The sequence below is a fragment of the Alexandromys fortis genome, unplaced genomic scaffold (genome assembly GCF_014885135.2).
Source record: "Alexandromys fortis isolate MF-2015 unplaced genomic scaffold, M_Fortis_MF-2015_v1.1 scaffold_103, whole genome shotgun sequence".
In the NCBI taxonomy this organism is placed as follows: Eukaryota; Metazoa; Chordata; class Mammalia; order Rodentia; family Cricetidae; genus Alexandromys; species Alexandromys fortis.
Genome location: NW_026067978.1, coordinates 3,225,267 through 3,245,032, shown reverse-complemented (window position 1 = coordinate 3,245,032; position 19,766 = coordinate 3,225,267). Strand labels below are relative to the sequence as shown.

Here is a 19,766-nt window from a genome sequence, read left to right as displayed (position 1 = left end):
ATTATAAAAACAAATTCTTACTGTATCTTCCAGATTTTTTTCAAATTCTTCTAGAAATCGAGTCATAGCAGGATCACCTTCAAAATCGTTAAAATGATTATTTACCCATAAGAGTACAATCCGGGTCACCTGTGGAAAGGAGAAAGCACGTGGTTATGTGAAGCATTCATTCTGTATGGCTAGTCACTCTTGAGCTTCATTTTACACAAAAAACGTGTTCTAACAGAGGCACAGTTTAATTTCAATGTTTCCCTTGGTTCAGAAAGAAGTCACGAATTGGGATGTGCATTTTATGTGTCTTAAATACAATCCTCTGTCTGTTGTTAAGTGAAGGCAGTCATTTCAATTAGAACACATCATTGAAAGTGTTTCTACAATTAAGAATGTACTTGACTAACATTTCTAAGAAAAACAAATCTAATACTTCATTAAATGCTGTCAAACTTTCAAAGTGGTGAGATAGTTTATTTTGTCCAACAGGTTAAGTAAAAAATTAAGACATGTGAGTGAAAAGTGGTATACGTCATTTGGTTTTGAGTGGACTTCCATATGTGCAATCATGATGAACATATGCTTCTTGGCTATGCATAAATCTTCTTCAAATAAGTGTTTATTCCAGTCATTTGTTCGTTTTTTAATCATACTGCTTGTCTTTCTGCCCTTCAGTTCTAAAAGTTCTTTATGTATTCTGGTTAGTAGAGCCTTACTGAATCTGATTTGCAAATCTGTATGTTCTGTTTTACACATTTTTTTCCTGGTTTTTCCATTTTCATATTTGTGTGGGGCATGCATGTGCAGGTCTGAGGTTGATGTTGGTAATTATCCTCCATCAGTCTTCTACCTTATTCACTGAGTCAGGGACTGTCAATCAAACCCAGAGCTTGCTGATATAGCTTTTCTTGCAAGATAGCTTACACTGGGGAGCCCTATTTTCATCTTCTGAGGCTGGAATTGTAGGCTAGCTGCCATGCCCACCTGGCATTTACATTTACATGGGGTCCAAACTCCCATCCCGAACCTTGCCCAACAAAGTATTTTAGTTACTGGGCCATCTCACAAGCCCCTATTCTTGCACTTCTTGATAGTACTTTTTGATACAGAAAAAAGGTCTTAATATTAGAAGTTCTGTTTATCTGTCTTTTTCTTTTCTTGTTTGTGCTTTGGGTGTCATAGCTGCAGAACTACAGTGAAACCCGAAGTCATTATAATTTTAGTTCTTAAGAAATATTTTCATTTATTACTTAGTGTGTATGCTCATGATATACATGTGGGATACATGTGCCATGGTGTGTACTAAGGTGAGAAGACAACTTTGTGGAGCTGGTTCTCTCCTTTCACCTATGTGTGTGTTCTGGGGTTTCAACTCAGGTCACCAGGTTGTTATTCCTTAAAATCCACTAACCGGCTTCATGCTTTAACTATCTGCACAAACTGCCTAATATTTTGGTAAACCCCTAAATACTGCTATGGTTCCTGAGTTTATAGCTAGCTCCATCACAGTCTCATGTCAGTCTCTGATTTCTAGTTTGTATGCATTTTTCAAGAAACTGAGGAAATAACTAGACATGTTTACACTGACTCACAAAGTTACTCAGGTAAACTTTATTTTTCATTAAAAAAAACAACAACACCCCATGTGATATATACGGTGCAAAAGTGTCTGTTAATAAAATATAAAGGCTAAAGTTAAGTCCATGCCTTTTATATTTATAAACCAACCTTATCCCTTAAGCTGTCAATCTTAAACCATTCCAAAAGCTTGATCCCAACATCCAAAGGACTTTCAAGAAATGTCCTAAAAGTTAACAGGAAATCTTCTATATATGTTGGGTCCACAATAGAATGTTCTTCTATCAAATGCATGATCAGACGTTCAGGTGTTGCCTAAAGATCCAATGAAATAAAAGATTAAGACAAAACAAAACAAAACTCAATTATCTCCCTAATTGTCTTTTAAAGCCTACCGCTGGAGAGAATGCAGTCTTCAGATCATAATTCAGAAGCAGCCAAAGCTTAGGGCTAAGAAATGGTAGAGGATAAGCCCCCAGCAGCATTTGCGCAACTATGCTTGTTTCCACTGGCATTTGCAGGGCCTAGGAAATTTACTGACTTCTCCCATGTATGGGCTGTTACTATCACTTCTGCTACAATAGGGCATGTGATGACTGTTCAAGGCAAAGGAAACAGAAAGAAGTAGGTTAGCCGGGCAGTGGTAGTACACAGCTTTAATCCCAAAACACAGGAGGCAGAGGCAGGTTAATCCTTTGAGTTTGAGGCCTGTCTGGTCTACAGAGTAAGTTACAGGACAGCTAGGGGTACACAAAGAAACCACGTTTTGAAAAAAAAAAAAAAAACAGCAACAACAATAACTTAAAAAAAAAAAGAACAAGGCGAGCAAGTAATCTTTCTTCCACATTTAATCCACCTCAAATTCTCTTCTGTCCCAGGCTACAGGAATAATATACAGGTATTTACTTTTCCAGTCTTTCTGTTTGCTGTGTGTGAAATGACTAAATCCCTTACTGTTTGTACATTCAGCATTTTAAAGGCTTATCTACCTCAATATATATATGTATATATATATATTCCTAGAGTTTCTGAACCAATGTTAAAATTTATTAAGACTTTTTAAAAAAATTATTTATTTTTTTTTGGGTGGTGTATGTTTCATGTGGAGGCTAGAGGACAACCCTGAATATTGTTCCTTAAGCACTGTCCTTTATTTTTTTGAGACAGAGTCTCACCAGCCTTGGATGTGCCAAGTAGGCAAGGCTAGTTAACCAGTAGGCCTTATAAGCATATGCCATCATGTCTGGCTTTTTGGGAGGTGAGTAGGGTGAGGTGTGCATGTGTGAGTTATAGGCTAGAGGATGACATCTTACTCAAACAGTATTATTATTGTTGTTATGATTTAATTAAAAATATATAGTCTTTCACTAAGCCTGGAGTTTACCAAGTGACTGGATTGGCTGGCTAGAAAACCAGAGGAACCTTTGTCTTTGCCTCTGCAATGCAAAAATTACAGGTGCTCAAAAATCACAGTTTTTTTTTTTTTAATTCTGAAATAAGATCCATGTGCTTATACAGCAAACACTTTACCAACTGAGCCATCTCTCCAACCTCCTATGCTTGGTTTTATAAATGTGGGTTCTGGGATCAAACTTAAGTTACTAGGTTGTACTTTATCAATCTTGCCACCTTTGCAAACCTGCTCTGCTACCTTTTCAAAAGTGAGTAAACAGAACATATTTAAAAAGAAAACAAATATTAAGTTGGATATAAAAAGCAACTGTGGGGGACAAGGAAGGGATGAAGTCCTCTGCTGCTCTTGCAGAGGACTTGGGTTTGGTTCTTAGTACCTACATGGTCACTTACAAACATCTCTAACTCCAGTTCCAGGGGATCCACTGCCCTTTTATGGCCTACACATGGTACACATACATAAAATAAAATTAAAAAAATCTAACGGTGGCCTTTAAGTTTAAACTTCAATTTGCTGTGTCCATACAAATAATTAATTGATCACAACATCTATACAGTAAACACACATTAATACTGACAATGCTATCACCTTTGATTTTTTTTCCCCAAGGGCACCCAGTGCTAACAAGGTATATAAATCACTTCTATTGAAGGCACTCAGGAATAAGAAAGACTTCAATATAACCTACTTATGGCACAAAGGCTATAGGTTATTCTTCTTATCCTCAAAAATATTAAGTCTAAAAACCCATTATAAAACATTATAAAAATGGGTTTATTATTTAGGTCAACCATAGTCTAGGAAATTAATTTATGTGGTTCTAGGATTTACAAGCTAAGTGGCCAACCTTAAAGGAAGAACATCATAGTATTTGTGTAAATCAGTAGACAAGAGTCCGTACAAAATTTCGGCTATATATTTAAACTTTTAAAAAGAGCTCATTACCACGCAGAAGTATGTAAGCTTGATACTTGGAGAAGAGGATCCCACTCTGGATACTCTCTTCATTGAAAGGCAAAAGACATGTTTGGTAACAGTTATACTGGCATGGTAGAGATTGGTTAAAAACAGTGAATAATAGTAGGAGGGAAGAGGGGGATGTGGGCAAAGGGAAGGGAGGGGAAACTGTGGTTGGTATGCAAAATGAATAAAATTTTTTTTAAAAAAGGCAAATAATTAGGAGAAGATATTAATATATATGGAAGTAAAACACTAAAAAGTCTGTGAGACAGTATTTGAACTGTATCATATAAACTCATGTTAGTATAATACAAAGTCATGTATGTGCATTGATAATTAACATAAATATCTGTTTTTCCAGTTCTGACTCTTGAGAGGCTGTAAATATACGATATATTTTGAATTCCCAGATACTGGTTTATACATGCTATCCTCCACTGGAAAGATCAAGAACTTTCTGGAGAAACTGGTGATTCCAGAGCAGGAGCAAAAAAAGTTCACGAGACAGGCAGATCTCTGAGTTTGAGGCCAGCCTAGTCTACAGAGAGAGTTCCAGGACAGCCAAGGCCACAGAGAGAAACTATCTCAAAACAAACAAACAAACAACAACAACAACAAAAAAACCAAACAACCAAAACCAAAAAACCAGAAACAAAAACAAAATGATAAATAATGTGCATTAGCTTATGCGTTTAACTTATATGTTTTCCTTTCTTCTTTTATTTTTTGAAAGACTCCTGATGCTCTTGCCTCTACATTTTCAGTGTTGGTATGACTACAGGTGTGCAACCAAACCCAACACAAACTATTTACTATACACAAAGTTTATCCTCAGAAACAGCCCTAAGAATTCCCAAGAAAAAACTGATATGACATCAGACCATATGCTAAATTGTCTATTTGCCAACTAAAAACAACATACTTATTTTGTAAACAAGACTAGCTTAGAAAGAGAAACATGCATGTATTTTCAACTATATTTGCTCTACTTTATATCTAGAGACAGACAAGAATGACAAAAAATGTAGGAGAGTAAGACACAGAGAAGGGACTATCAAGATTGCTGTTTTGACTGCAATTATGCTAAAGCTTCAGATTTACTTCACTCAATCCTAATTTTATACTTCCTTGGTCTCTTCCATTTTTAATTTAAAGTAAGGTTCAGAGAGGCCACAGCTGATTTCAACGCTAGCAAGAGCTCTGCGTCTTCACTGTGGATTCTGTGTGTCTTTGTGACTAGTTTTTAAATTTCCTGTTCCTGTCTATCTCTAATTTTGCTTACTTTCTTTTTGTAAACCAACAACCAAAATCAAGGGCTTATACATTTAAGAAGAAAAGATTTGGCCAGTATAATCTAAAGTAATATTGTAACAATTTGGGTATTAAATGTCAGTAAGTAAGTATCCTTCATCATTCAAATGTGTAATAAATAACCAGCTGGAAAAGGGACAGAAGAGAGAACACACTCACTGAATTAGACGTTAACATGTTAATCATGAATTTTACATTACTCAAAAAAGTGGTTTAAAGCCTTTTTATTTTTAAAGCAAGATGAATAACTTGAATGAAGCTTCTATAATAAGTTAAAAACAAGCCTGGCAGTGGTGGTGAAAGCCTTTAATCACAGCACTTGGGAAACAGAAACAGGTGGATCTGTGAGTTCAAGGGCAGCCTGGTCTCTGAGTAAGCTCCAGGACCATCACAGCTACAGAGAGAAACTACACAGAGAAAAACCAAGCAAGCAAGCAAGCAAGCAAGCAAGCAAAAATACCCACCTTGATTACAATGTGTCCTTTCCTGGTTCCACTCGAAAAACCAAGCAAGCAAGCAAGCAAGCAAGCAAGCAAAAATACCCACCTTGATTACAATGTGTCCTTTCCTGGTTCCACTCCGGTCTAGTTCTCGGTGCTCATGTACCATGACAATTTCTCCCTCTTCCTCAACTTTATGGGTATTTTTTTCCACATGGTTTAAAATTCTCCAATAATCCTGTTGGGCTATACAGACAAACTGTCCAAGAACAACATGTGGACAGTTAATGAACCTATAGTACATGAACACATCACTATGCACCAAGGCAGAGCACAAAGGTAAGAAATCAAACGGCATCAGTTCTTTTCTCACTCAATTTGTTTAACCCTAAACAAAAACCAAGACAAACAATTCACACACACACCAGACCAAAGTGGAATCGTCTGAATTCTGCTGTAAAAGGAGAAGTGAAATCCACTTCTCTTAAGACATTATGCAAAGAAAACATGAAGCAGGAATAAGTCAGAAACAAACAACTCACAAGTTCCTATTTCCTTCCTTCTTTGAAAACAGAAAAGAGCCTGAACTGGATAATAAGACTGCATGCTCAAACAAACAAACATTTATTTGGAACATTCTCTTAAAACTTTGTAGTTTGCTCAATTCAACAAAATTTGAGACAAATATAAAATCTAATTTCTATTGTCAACTTATAGACTACTGACTATCCTAATTTCCAACTAAAGCTGTTCTATTTCCAGGAAGAAAAAGAAAAGTAGCTTAGACATTTTCAGGCAAAGAATAAGAAAACACTGAGCAGAGGTCAGCTTACCTGACAATCATCGACTTTGGTCCTGACAACTCCATGCATGTACTGCTTATCTAGAGTGGGAACAATTCCAAAACTGTTCCCCATGAAGAGATTTTCTACTCTCCCATCTGGATGACTAATTTCTACAGTGCCATTTAAAATGACATACCATGAGTCAAGCTACAAAGGAAAATAAAGGTGTTAGAACCTTTAAAAAATAGTTATAACTTTAAATAACAATATAGCAGAATACACACACCATTTAAAAAGAAAAAAGGACACCTAGCTTTATTATTCAATAATTAGTCAAGAACACCCCGTGATTTGTCTATAGGAAGCTGCACTGTTGTTGTTGCTGGTTTTTTTTTTTTTTTTTTTTTGGAAACAAAGTCCCCTGGCTGTTCTGGAACTTGTTATATAGATCCTTGAACACACAAAGATCTTTCAGTCTGCCTCTCTTGTACAGGAACTAAGGGTGCACCTTGCCCAACCAGACAATACATTTTTGCTGCTGGAACTGTAGAGTTGAAGAACATAAAAGCATATAGAAAAGAAAAACTGTTTAAAATTCTATTGTCTACACAGCTTTTACCATTTGTGCATATATAAGTAATTTTAAGCTGTTGAAATATAAATGTAAGTAGACATGTCTGTGCATGTGGAGATCAGGTCACCCTCACGTGCTGTCCATCCTGGTTTATTTTTGCTTGTGTATGTGTGGGTGCAGGTACACATATGTGTTAGCATATAGGAACAGACTCATTTGGAGGCCAGAAGACAACCCGGCAGTCTTTCTGCAGATACCATCTACACCTAATTCTTTTAGAAAGGGTCTCTTTGACCTGGAGCTTCTCAAGCAGGTTTGGCTGGTTGGCCAATGAGCCCAAGGGATCAAGTCCTCAGTGCTATCTTATCTTTAAAAACAAAAATAAACTATACTCATCTGTCTCCTCCAACTTCCTGAGGATGTATATCCTACATATTAGATGTAGGAACAAAATATATAAATAAAGCTGGAGAAGAATTGTGAGCAACTTAAAAAAAAAAGTGTGTGAGGTCAGTGGGACATTACTTGTCTAGCATGTTGGGTTGAATCCTCAGCACCACGAACAATGCCTGAAAATGCTCTAATCGTTTATCCTATGGTTATGTATTCATTTGGTTAGCTATTGTTTGTTCTTAAACTGTATTTTGGCATACTCAGTTCTTTCTATTACAAATATGTAAGGAGGGGGCTGGAGAGATGGCTCAGAGGTTAAGAGCATTGCCTGCTCTACCAAAGGTCCTGAGTTCAATTCCCAGCAACCACATGGTGGCTCACAACCATCTGTAATGGGGTCTGGTGCCCTCTTCTGGCCAGCAGGCATACAGAATACTGTATAAATAATAAATAAATAAATATTTAAAAAAATCAGTTTATTTTTATGGTTTTTTTTTTTTTTTAAACACACAGGGTTTTCCGTGCAGTCCTGGCTGGCCTTGAACACAGATATATTTCTTACCAACATCATCATCAGTTTTGTCTGCAGGTTCCTTTTCAAGACACTCTCGAACAAGATCTCGACCCTGCAGTGGATCTGTTCGATCAATTTCCTCTTCCTCATCTTCTTCATCCTCAGAATCAACTGGTCCTTCTGGAAGACGTGTTAAGTCTACATCTCCTACTTCACTTTCTGTAGCCTATAGAAAGAAATTTCAGTGAATAATTTCATGCTAAAAATATTATATATCACACCGTGAATTGACCAAAATGGTCTTAAATGTGAAATTAAGGAACTAGGTAACAATGGAAAAGATACTTATTTATAAAACATTGCTCTACCTAAAATGCAGGCCTATCTTTCTTCTGTGTTATCCACATAATAAGTCAGATCCAGTTAAGTATAAGACACAAACATTATTAAATATATTAGTAGCTGTTCTCCAATAAGCAACTGTTTTTCTTAAAGCAAAGCTTTCTAAAATAGTAGGTACGAGAGAGATGAACCTATTAACACATGCTGCTTTATGTGAAAAACGTTATTCTTTTCACAAAGTCTAGTAGGCCAGGCAATCAGGGAGATTAAGAGCAGGAGTCTGAAAAGAGGCACAGTAGTACTAAAAAGTACTAACACTGACATAAAAAACAAATAAATGCCACCACTTTTTAATATATTACCTGGCCTTAAAAAAATTTGTAAAGAACAAAAATTATTCAAAGTTATTTGTAAAATCAACCTAACAAGCACAACTTTGGAAATATCAATGTTCTATATTTTAGGAACTACCAGATTTTAAAAACTTTCATTCACAGAAAATGAAGATGTCTTTTCAAAAGTAAAAACTAATTAGGTAATACTTTTGATTATTAAAACAGTTACAGAAAACAATGAGTTGAGCACAAGAATTCTATAATAATAAGTATAAGCATTCACAAATGAGTACTAGTGAAGATTATGACAGGTTCATCTAAGATTTTACATTCTTTCTGTCCTCTTTAGTAGTCATTTATTCTCTGTATTAACCTCCTCTCTGAGCCCAAAGATTCAGGGAACTTGACAGAAGAAGGGACTGAAGGAATGCACAGCCAGAGAATGGGAGGAATGCTCTGATATATTTACTCTGTATATAACACGCTGCACTCATGAACTCACCTCACCTATACAAGATCAAGACAGTTAAAATATCCAATACAACATGGTATGCTTACACAGAAAAGTACATTGAAATGAAATTAAAAGTCAGTATAAGCGGAAAAAAATCCAACAGGGAGATAGATGCTCCTGAAGTCCCACCATAGCTGAAGAGCTATAAGGAGGGGTGGAAGTCACTCTACTATGAGGGGCCGCCACTGGTAGGGTTCCTTGTGCTGCAGTAGACAATCTCACAACCTTGTACAGATGGCCAGCAATAACAAGGCTCAGGCTCAGGACGTGTGTGTGTGTGTGTGTGTGTGTGTGTGTGTGTGTGTCCCCACACAGATTTTTCCCCCCAAAGAGGAAAAGCGACATTGCGGGAAAAAGTCAGTGAGAGGTAGGAGGAGGGGTTGTGGGACAGTTTAAGTTTAAGATGAACTGTGACCGTCAATGGAAGTACCAAAGTTTAAAAAATATGAACAAAGTTAAAAGTGAATTGGAAAAGAGGCACGAAAACGGGAAGGAGAATTCTGAGTAAGAGAAGCAGAAGCAGAACCAGAAAGAGCAAAGAAGCAACAGAAATGTAGCATGACAGAGAGAGAAAGAGTACCACCAACAGTATGACAGAGAAAGATGATCGGGGCAGACAGGAAAGAGCCAAGCCTGTCTTCAAGTTTAGCCTCCCTGCTGTCAGAAATGTTTCCACTTTGTGTGTGTCAGCACATTATTATTCTGGCCTTTGTTAATTTAAGTTAGGGCTCTGGTAACAACTCAGTCTTGTTTTATGCACAATTTATACTGTCTTTGGATTCCTACATACTTTTAAGTGGTTAACAATCCATTTAAATACTCAACTCGAAGCCGGGCGGTGGTGGCGCACGCTTTTAATCCCAGCACTCGGGAGGCAGAGGCAGGCGGATCTCTGTGAGTTCGAGACCAGCCTGGTCTACAAGAGCTAGTTCCGGGACAGGCTCCAAAGCTACAGAGAAACCCTGTCTCGAAAAACCAAAAAAGAAAACAACAACAACAACTCAACTTGAGACCCTTTAGGACTAGAAAAGCTGGCTTTAACAGCCTGCTGCTATGGTCTGGGCCCAGTTACCCTCTCCTGCCCCTTTTTTTGAGACAGGGTTTCATGTTCCCAGATGGGCCTTGAACTCAAACTTGTTGCCAAGAATGCCCTTAAACCTCTGATCTTCTGGTTGCCACCTGGGATTATAGACATGTGCTATTATGAAGTTCTGAGATTGAACCCAACATGTTAGGTAAGCACTCTTAACTGAGTTACATCCCCAGATCTCTCTCCCTTTTTCACAGTACTAAATGTCAAATACAGGGCCACCTAAGGCTTCTCTAGCCATGGCATACTCCTAGATCCTAAATGTGTTTTTATTCCCTTATTTTAATTATATGTGCATGAGTGTTTTGGCTGCATGTATTTTAAGTGAACTGCATGCATGTCTGGTGTCCACAGAGGCCAGAATGCACTGGATTTCTTGATGGTTGTGAACTGCTATATGGGAGCTGGGAACCAAACCTACAAGCACAAGCACTCTTAACTATGGAGCCATCTCTCAAACACCCTAAATTTTTTTTTTCCTTTTCCATTTTTTTTTTTGGAGACAGGTTTTCTCTGTATAACCTGTCTGTGCTGGAACTGACTTTATAAACCAGGATGGCCACAATCTCACCTAAAACTTGTCACTAGAAAAGAATCTTAACTTCAAGATGATGGTATTGGGAAGTGGGGTTGGGCAGCCATAAATTCATAAAGTTATTAGAATCATCATGAATGGGTAGCACCTAACAAAAGGCCAGAAGGAGTTCATCCAACTTTTCCTCCACAAGAAGCAATAGCTAGGTGGTGTCATCTACAGATCAGAAAGAGGTCTTTTGCAGGATACCAAATCTGTCAGCACCTTAATCTGGAATTTCAGCTTCCAAAGCCATGAGAAGTGAATTTCTACTGTTTGTGACTTACCTGGTGCATTGCATTTTATTATACTAGCTTGAATAGACTGTATTTCTCCACAGAGAAGAAATCCTATTCTGTGACTACCATGCACGTGAAAAGCAAAAATGAGGACTCTTAATAAGGAAGCATAAACTATAAAATGAACAGATGAAAAAATCTAACTGGATACGGTAGCTCAGGCCCACAGCCCTAACACAGAATTCATAAGTTCTAAACCAGTTCAGAGTAAGACGGGGCGGAAGTGGGGGCGGGGGATGACATGATAAAAACAGTAAAGAAAGTTCAAACAAAAGACTGACAATGGGTTACAAAAATAGAATTATGGAGACTAGAATGATAATATCAAGAGATGGTAGAGGGATGTGGAAACATTCTTGTATAACAGTTAGCAAATCTGCAGATCCTTTAAATGGATTAAGCATAGGAGAAGACATAGTAGGCACCTAACAGGACAAGCATAAAACTTTTGATTTTCCTTCCTTGTCACATGTATTATTTGTATTTATCATTTGGTGAGAACACGTTGATTTTGTGATGAGGTAGCAGTTACCAAATAAACCACCAGCGAATATCCTTTTCCTGTTTGCAGCTTGATAACCATGAAGCTACAGCAAGAGGTGCCATAGATTTTAATGAAAATGTTATACAAACTTATGAAAACCACATTTTCAAATTGAGGTTTAAGTGTTAAGCCAGAACTTCATACTTTCAGTAATTTTCCTTTCAGCATTATCAAGTCCAGGTTTCATTTAACCTTTTTGAGGGAATATTCAGCTAAAAGGTATATTCATAGACTTAACAAGTATTCCTCTAAAGGTAGTCTTGAGTCCAGTACTAACATTTAACCTTTCTTAACCGGGTTTGTTCCCTACGCTATATTAGAGACAGACACGCACACATCTGATATATTTCTTATTCTATATATACATGGTTTCTTATTAAAATTGTAGGTCTAGAAATTTTACATTTTTTTTGAGGTCTACTTTATCATTCTATTTTAATTCTGTTCTAGTTTCTTTTTTCCTTTACTATATATTCCTTTAATTGCTGTGGGAGAATGTTCTTGTACACTGTAAAGATTTGTCATTTGTATTAGTTTAATAAAACACTGATTGGCTAGTAGCCAGGCAGGAAGTATAGGAGGGATGACTAGACTAAGAGAATTCTGGGAAGAGGAAAGATAGACAGTCACCAGCCAGGTGCAGAGGAAGCAAGGTGAGAATGCCTAACTGAGAAAAGGTACCAAGCAATGTGGCTAAACACAGACAAGAATTATGGGTTAATTTAAGTTATAAAAGCTAGTTAGTAATAATCCTGAGCTAATAGGCCAAACAGTTCATAATTAATATAAGCTTCTGTGTGTTTCTTTGGGACTAAATGGCTACAGGACTGGGCGGGACAGAAACTTCTGTCTACATATAATCATTTACCATATATCTTAAAATTATCATTTAAGTTTTTTCAAAACAAAAAATATAAGAATTCTCTTCCAGTTTTATCTTTGTTGTCTTGTTTTGCTTTGTTTTATGGTGTGTGATAGAGAGTTTAGTTGTCAACTTGATATAATCTAGACTTATCTGGGAAAGGAGTCTCAAGGAGGGACTGTCTGGATCAGACTGGCCTGTGGAGATATCTATGGAGGACTACCTTAAATCTGCTAAGGTGAGAAGATCACCAGGGAGATATGACTGTGTAAGAGTAGAGACAGGAAGCTGAGAAAGCATGCATCCATTAATTCACTGCTCTTTGCTCCTGGCTATAGATAAAATTTGACTAGCTGCTTTCCTGGACTTCTGAGCGATGCCCTTTCCTGTAAGTTGCTTTAGTCAAGATAAGATATTTGTATTTCTGGACAATTGCATTAAAAGTTAGCTGAGAGGGGGCTGGAGAGATGGCTCAGTGGCTAAGAGCACTGGCTGCTCTTCCAGAGGTCCTGAGTTCAATTCCCAGCACCCACATGGTGGCTCACAACCATCTGTAATGAGATCTGGCGCCCTCTTCTGGCATGTGGGCATACATGGAGGCAGAATGTTGTATACATAATAAATAAACAAACTCTTTAAAAAAAAAAAAAAGAAGTTAGCTGAGAATTTCTACCTAACTGGCCACTCTTAAAAGATTCTTCTTACACTATAGCATTCTGGGTTTAATATTATCACAATTTTCTTCTTTAGATTTTTGAGTCCTGTTTTGTTTCCAGAATTTTCAATGTCTGTTATGTTTTCACTTGTTCACTCTCTAAATTCACTAAAACTCAACCTTTGTCTTACTGGGTAATTTATAAAGCACACTCCCGTTTTTAGTTGTATAGATTCTATTTAATACAAAATTTTGGAAATGCAAAACAATAAGAGTAGAATGGACTGGTTTTCGCTGGGATAAGGATAAGGAGAGGAACTAACTACAAACAAGCCTAAAATGCTTTCAGACCCTATGCCTATTTCCCATATTAAAGACGGTAAATTTTGTTATATGTAAACAATGCATTAATGGCCATAAAACATGTACACATGAATAATGATACAGGAAGCAGAACTGATTGCATGGTACTGAACTCAGTAACTAAGGTAGAAAAAAATTAATGTTCGCATTTCTGGATTATGAAGTATGTATGTTCTTCATATTTATCATGCTAGATAAATGGTAAGACATTTACTGATACTCTAATTGTAAAAAAGTAGTAAAAAGGTCATACAAACTGCAGACTGTTATTAATGGAGAACGATGCATGGAAGACTGTAAGCAGGGTAGTCAAATAGAGTGACATCAACTTGCAATATAAGACTCACATCTAACACTAGTAGGTGGGAAACCTGAAGAAGCTACTATCAGAACAATACTTAGACCCTCTTCCAGCATTTTTTGGAGAAATACTAGCTGCACATACAGTGCAACCTCCAGTACACAGCAAAGCACTGACTTGAATAAAAATATGTTCACTACCCTTTCATTCTTTCTGTTACCACTATACAAGGCTTTGCTTCTTGCCTCAAAAGGGCAATCATTTCTATCTTAGAAGTGGAATACCCCAGCGGGATCAGGTACCTATAGTTTGAAAGTGCCACAACTTGCTTACTATTTGTCCTAGCAAGGCATAAATTCCCGATTATTTTGAGAGACACCTGCAGTCACAACACTCCATTTGATAGTTTCAAAGTCAATTTTCCTCAGGATTCCTCTACGAAACAACACAGAAACAGTAAAACCATAGCTCTAACTTGATTTTTAGATGCAGCAACACCTACAGTTCTTCTTTTTGGGGGTGGGGTTGGGTTTTGAGACATGGTTTCTCTGTGTAACAGCCCTAGCTATCCTGGAACAAGCTCTGCAGACCAGGACTTGAACTCACTTACAGTTCTACAATGTACTTCCTTTCAAGAAGTAAAATGCACTAACTCTAACAATTGCTAAAGGAGTAAGTAGCTGAAGAGTTACTGTATTATTTAGATTTTCTTTGTTAGATTTCTTATAGTATTTTTACAGAATAGAAAGAGTAAATTCCTGTTTTATAAATACTATAAAAAGGCAAACAGTAAGTCAGAGATGGTCATAGTATCCTGTTGTCAAGAAAGCTGTATGTTGGCCTAAGCTTTTTTTTTTTTTTTTTTTTTCCAATTTTGCATCTGCCTACAAATTCCCCTTCATAGAAAGAAGCTATTTCTTTAAAATATCTGAATCTGGGAAACTCAGTGGAAACTAAATGCAAATATTTTCTTCAGAAAAAAATGATTATAATTTTTTTTACTACATGGTAGCAAATATATATGGCTATTGGGGAACTGAAGTATGACCAGCAATAACTGAGATGGGCTGTTTAAATCTAAATTAAGCATGCAAAAAGGGTGCAAAAAACACCTAATTTACAATATTAAAATATTGCTTAAACATCAAAATAACATTTAAAAATACTATGTTAAATAAAATATATTAATCAAAGTTAATTTTATGTTTCCTTTTAGATGACTACTGAAAACTTTAAAAATGTGGTTTACATTAAATGTCTACTTGACAGCCCAGAAACACAAAATGTATCTGAATTCTTGACTAAACCAACTATCAATACCAAATCTCTAGTTACTTAATATCACTGGGTTTCAGGTTGTAAGGCCTTTCACCCAGAAAACTGCCCTAGACGTCTGACACTAAAGACAGCATAGGAGACCATCATGAGGACTTAACAAATCAGCATTGGCCCAAACAACCCAGTAGGACTGTTCAAGGATTCTCAGTCTGTAATCCTTTCCAGAACCCTCTTTTTATTACAAGGATCACTGAAAAACAAAATCTCATTTAGTTTGGATTTTTTTTTCTATTCAGATTAAAAATGGGGAAGTCCATAATTACATTCCTTATTTAACTTTCTATTTCATTCATGTTACACAGGATAGAAGTTTGACAATGCAAAAACAACCTTTACTTTTCTTCAAAAATTTTACTTCTACGATTATAATAAAAATCAGTCCTTTTTACAAGAGTAAGCTGTTGTTTCAAAAGTCTTCTTTAATCCTAGGCATGATGCTTGTAATCTCAACTTTCAGGAGGATGAAGCAGGAAGACTGAAATGTTCAGGTCAGTCTGGATTACAGGGTAATATTCTGTTTCACAGAAACACACAACCATTTCCTGTCTATATCATATGCATTCTATATTATATGGATTCAACTGGATAAAAGACAAGACAAGGAAATCCCACTCATATACTCTCAAAAGACAGATTGACGGATTGCTTCATTATCAGGCTGATGAATATGAGACAGCATATAAAGTATACTTTGCTGAAAACCTTTTACTTAATTATCACACTTGAATTAAAAAATACATGATCATCTAGAGCAGTGGATCTCAACCTTCCTAATGCTGCGACCTTTTAATATAAATTACTCATGTTGTGGTAACTCTCAACCATCAGTTTTTTCATTGCTACTTCATAACTGTAATTTTACTACTGTTATGAACTCTAATGTAAATATCTGTGTTTTCTGATGGTGACTTGGTAAAAGGGTCATCTGAACCACCAACTGGGCCACAACCCACAGGTTAAAAACCACTGATCTAGAGGATAAGCAGAGGATATCTTGCAGAATAAAAAAAAAAGTCTGTATGCACAGTACCCAGTCTAAGGTATTACCTGGTAGATATCGGATAAACTGCTGCTCCCAGAGTCACTGGCAATGCTACAGCCAGACTGACTAGAAGACACATGAGTCACCTGTGGATGAGGGTTGTCTGTGAGGTGCATCTTGGTAAGATCAGCTGGAAGCTGAAGGAAAAAGGAACTTGAGTTATTCTGAATGCCAAGCTTTGCCTATTAGAGAGTTCTTGACATAATGGAACTTTACAGCACAGCTTTATGTACACTGTTCAGAACCCAAGAATAGAAATCCTTCTAAACCAAAGCCTTTCAATCTTAGTAAATTTTTTTGGAACTAGTAAGAACCAAGCACATGTTCTAAAACTGTTAAGACAATTTTAACAGCAGCAAGCCCACTGAACAGTTTTCCAAAGAGATCACCATTATTAACTATACTTTGGGAGATATTCAACACCTCTGTTCACTAAAATAAAAGTATCAGCTTCAGGCTAGAAAGATAGTACAGTGGTTAAGAGATCTTCTAGTGGGCTTGAGTTTGATTCCCACCACCACCACATGGGAGTCCACAACTGGTAACTCCAGTACCTGGAGATTTGAAGTTTTCTAGCCTACATGAATATTACACTATATGACAAACATCCAAACGAATAAAATAAAAAGTTTAATAACAAAAATCAAAAAGTTTCCAATGTCAAGAGTAGAAAGCACATACAACACACACACACACACACACACACACACACACACGAAACATGCCTGAATAGAATTAATAGTAATGGCTGAGATTACAGAAGAACACCTGCAGGCAGTAAGAGTTAAGTTCACAAAATGACTGTATACAGATTTAAAATTTTTCATAACCTTTGTTCTTAACATTATAATGTAGTTGGCTCCTGAAAAAAATTTTTGGTGGTCAAAATTATTCAATGAATGCCTGTGTTAAGTGCAGAGACAAAAGAAGAATGGGAAGGACATCGGCCAGCAAGATGGCTCAGTGGGTAAAGGTGCCTGTCTCTTCAAGCATGACAGCCTGAGACGGCTCCCTGGTCTCACAGAGTAGAGAGAACCAATTTCTGTAAGTCGTCCTCTCATCTTCACATGCTCGTCATGGCATGTCTATGTGCACACACAAATAAACAAAATATAATTAAAAATAAAAATAAGAAATGACTCAACTACTTGATCTTTACTCTCTGACTACTCTTATCAAGGATGCAAACTGCACAGTGTATTTTATACCAAGAAATAAAACACATTATCTCAAAAGCAATGCTATGGAAGAATTAATTCACTATGTTCCAAAGCAGTCAATATTTTAAGAGTCAAGATCATTCACTATTCTGCTATATAATTTCTCTTCAATTTGCTTTTCATGACCATTAAGTAAACCTAAGATTTGAAATAAGTTTCCTTCTTGTGCACATTCAATGTATTTTACACCTACTTTAAAGGAAAAAATGATCAAGTCTGAGTTCCCCTATCTTAAGAATGCAGATAAAGAAATTGCACAGACCAATTATACCATGAATTATTGCTGATGGGTTAAGTAATTCAGAAAAATGACATTACTGAGATAAAGAAAAATCACACACAGCACAGTATCAAAATGTGCAAGGAAAAACAAACCAGAAAGAGAAAGGACAAATATTTTGTATGATTGTAAGTATCTAAATTCTATGTGGCATCAAAATGCTAAAACTCACAGAAGCAAAGAATAAAAGGTGATTACTGGAGGCTGGGAGTATGAGAACTATACAAAGTTTCAGTTAGACAAGAATAACAAAATTTAGTCACAGATTACACAGCACAAGTAACAATTATTGTAAAAACATAACATAGATGTTCAAAATCTAAGAGTAGATTTTAAATGTTCTCAGCAAGTATTTTATATGATAGGTAGGCTAACTGGCCCTGATTTGATCATTTCACAGTATACACACTTATCAACACATTATCACAAACACAATTATTTTCAACTAAAAGAAATTTTAAAAATCTAATGTGAAAATAACAACAGAAGATGAAGTTACACTTATGCTGTGAAATATTAGTACAGCTCTCTCTACAACAAAAATATAAAGATGTGAACATATTCAAGAAATGTCACCTACAGAGTGTGTGTGTGTGTATATATATATACACAGAGAGAGACTATAACTCAAAACTATAGAATATGCATTCTTTAAGGCAGACATAAAATATTTGTAAGAGTAAGACATAGCTGAATAAAACTTATTAAAATCATACAGAGAATATTTGATAATTATGCACAAAGGTAGAAATAATCAAGTAATGAACAATAATAAAATAACCTCTCAACAATTCACAGACCAATAATACCACATCAGAAACAAGAAAATATCTTAATGAAATAAATACAACATATCAGGATGAGATTAAAGTAATTTTTAGATGAGTGTAGTGGCACACACCCGTTATCCTAGCACTGAAGAGTTGGAGACAGGAGGATCAGGAGTTGTAACCTTTTATTTAGGGAGGGGGACAGAGGTAGATCCTAAGAGCTAACTGGTTAGTCAGCCAGCCAGGGTTCAGTGAGAGACCTTATCTCAATAGAGTAAGGCAGAGGGCAATAGAGGAATACACTGGATTATTTTGCTTTGCAAAAAGATACATGCACTTCCCTCCCTGCACTCATCCATGACATACCACACACATACAAGATTCCTACAAAGACAGAGCAGGGAGGTGTCACTTTGGACACTGATGTAATAAACCAAGGTCAGAACAAGGCTGCAGACCGGGGCTGGGAATACTTACAGTGTATTGAGAAATATTAACCCCTACCAGTTCCTGGAAAGCAGTAATGTTCAATTCTCATACTTTACTAATGAGGGCCTGGGGCAGTACAACTGACCAGTGTGCTTAGTCTCCTATTCAAATAAGTAGTGGAACAAGGACTCACACTTGGGTCTATTTGATTTTGGCACCCAGTAGGCTGTATTTTATGCTAGGATCACAAGTGGTGACACAAAGATGGAGACAGATGGGGTGATGTTAAAAGTTTACATAAGAATTTCCTGAACCCGTAAAAGAGACGGGAACCGCTATAAGACAGTGGCTGCAGTTAACATGTGCATGCTCCTTAGGTGGTTCATGTGTGCACAGGAGCCAATGTATTCTATGTGCCTTTACATAGACTTCTGGAGCATGAGACCAAATGAGGTAGAAGCTTCATGACATTAAGCAGGAAGTTACTATTTACTATGCAAGAATCAAAATGGAAAACTTTTATTCCCTTTTTTTCATGACCAAGTCATAGCTGACCTTTCACCAGAGAATTCATTTATTTATTCCATCATTCTTCTAACCCATTAAACTCTGTAAAATGTTCTGTTTGTTAGACCCCTTTATATATTTTCTATATTCTGGTTTGCTGAAGATCGTGTGCTTATAAAGACTACTGTCAAAGTTTCACATGGGGGAAAATGTCTTGAATATAAATATTACAGAGGTATAAAATCAGTTGCTGATTGAATAAATTTAAGACTTAAAGGTTTCCATAGGTGCAGATGATTTTTTGAGAGAAACTGCACATAGGTCCAGATATCCAGATTCCT

General features: G+C 36.5%; 2 protein-coding genes across 2 annotated transcripts in view; both read right to left on the bottom strand.

Annotated features, from left to right (window-relative positions):
* Rapgef6 (Rap guanine nucleotide exchange factor 6) overlaps positions 1 to 6,718 on the bottom strand; it is a 72,646-nt gene extending 65,928 nt beyond the window's left edge. The window contains exons 1-4 of the mRNA XM_050157767.1: positions 6,528 to 6,718; positions 5,801 to 5,953; positions 1,720 to 1,884; positions 22 to 129 (exon numbers count right to left, since the gene is read on the bottom strand). Coding sequence (XP_050013724.1) covers positions 22 to 129; positions 1,720 to 1,884; positions 5,801 to 5,953; positions 6,528 to 6,611 — 510 coding nt within the window. The 5' untranslated portion in view covers positions 6,612 to 6,718. The remainder of the gene's footprint in view (positions 1 to 21; positions 130 to 1,719; positions 1,885 to 5,800; positions 5,954 to 6,527) is intronic.
* The window catches only part of LOC126510928 (rap guanine nucleotide exchange factor 6-like), a 90,048-nt gene continuing 76,963 nt past the window's right edge, over positions 6,682 to 19,766 (bottom strand). Inside the window, exons 7-9 of the mRNA XM_050157667.1 lie at positions 16,225 to 16,356; positions 7,985 to 8,186; positions 6,682 to 6,686 (exon numbers count right to left, since the gene is read on the bottom strand). Coding sequence (XP_050013624.1) covers positions 6,682 to 6,686; positions 7,985 to 8,186; positions 16,225 to 16,356 — 339 coding nt within the window. The remainder of the gene's footprint in view (positions 6,687 to 7,984; positions 8,187 to 16,224; positions 16,357 to 19,766) is intronic.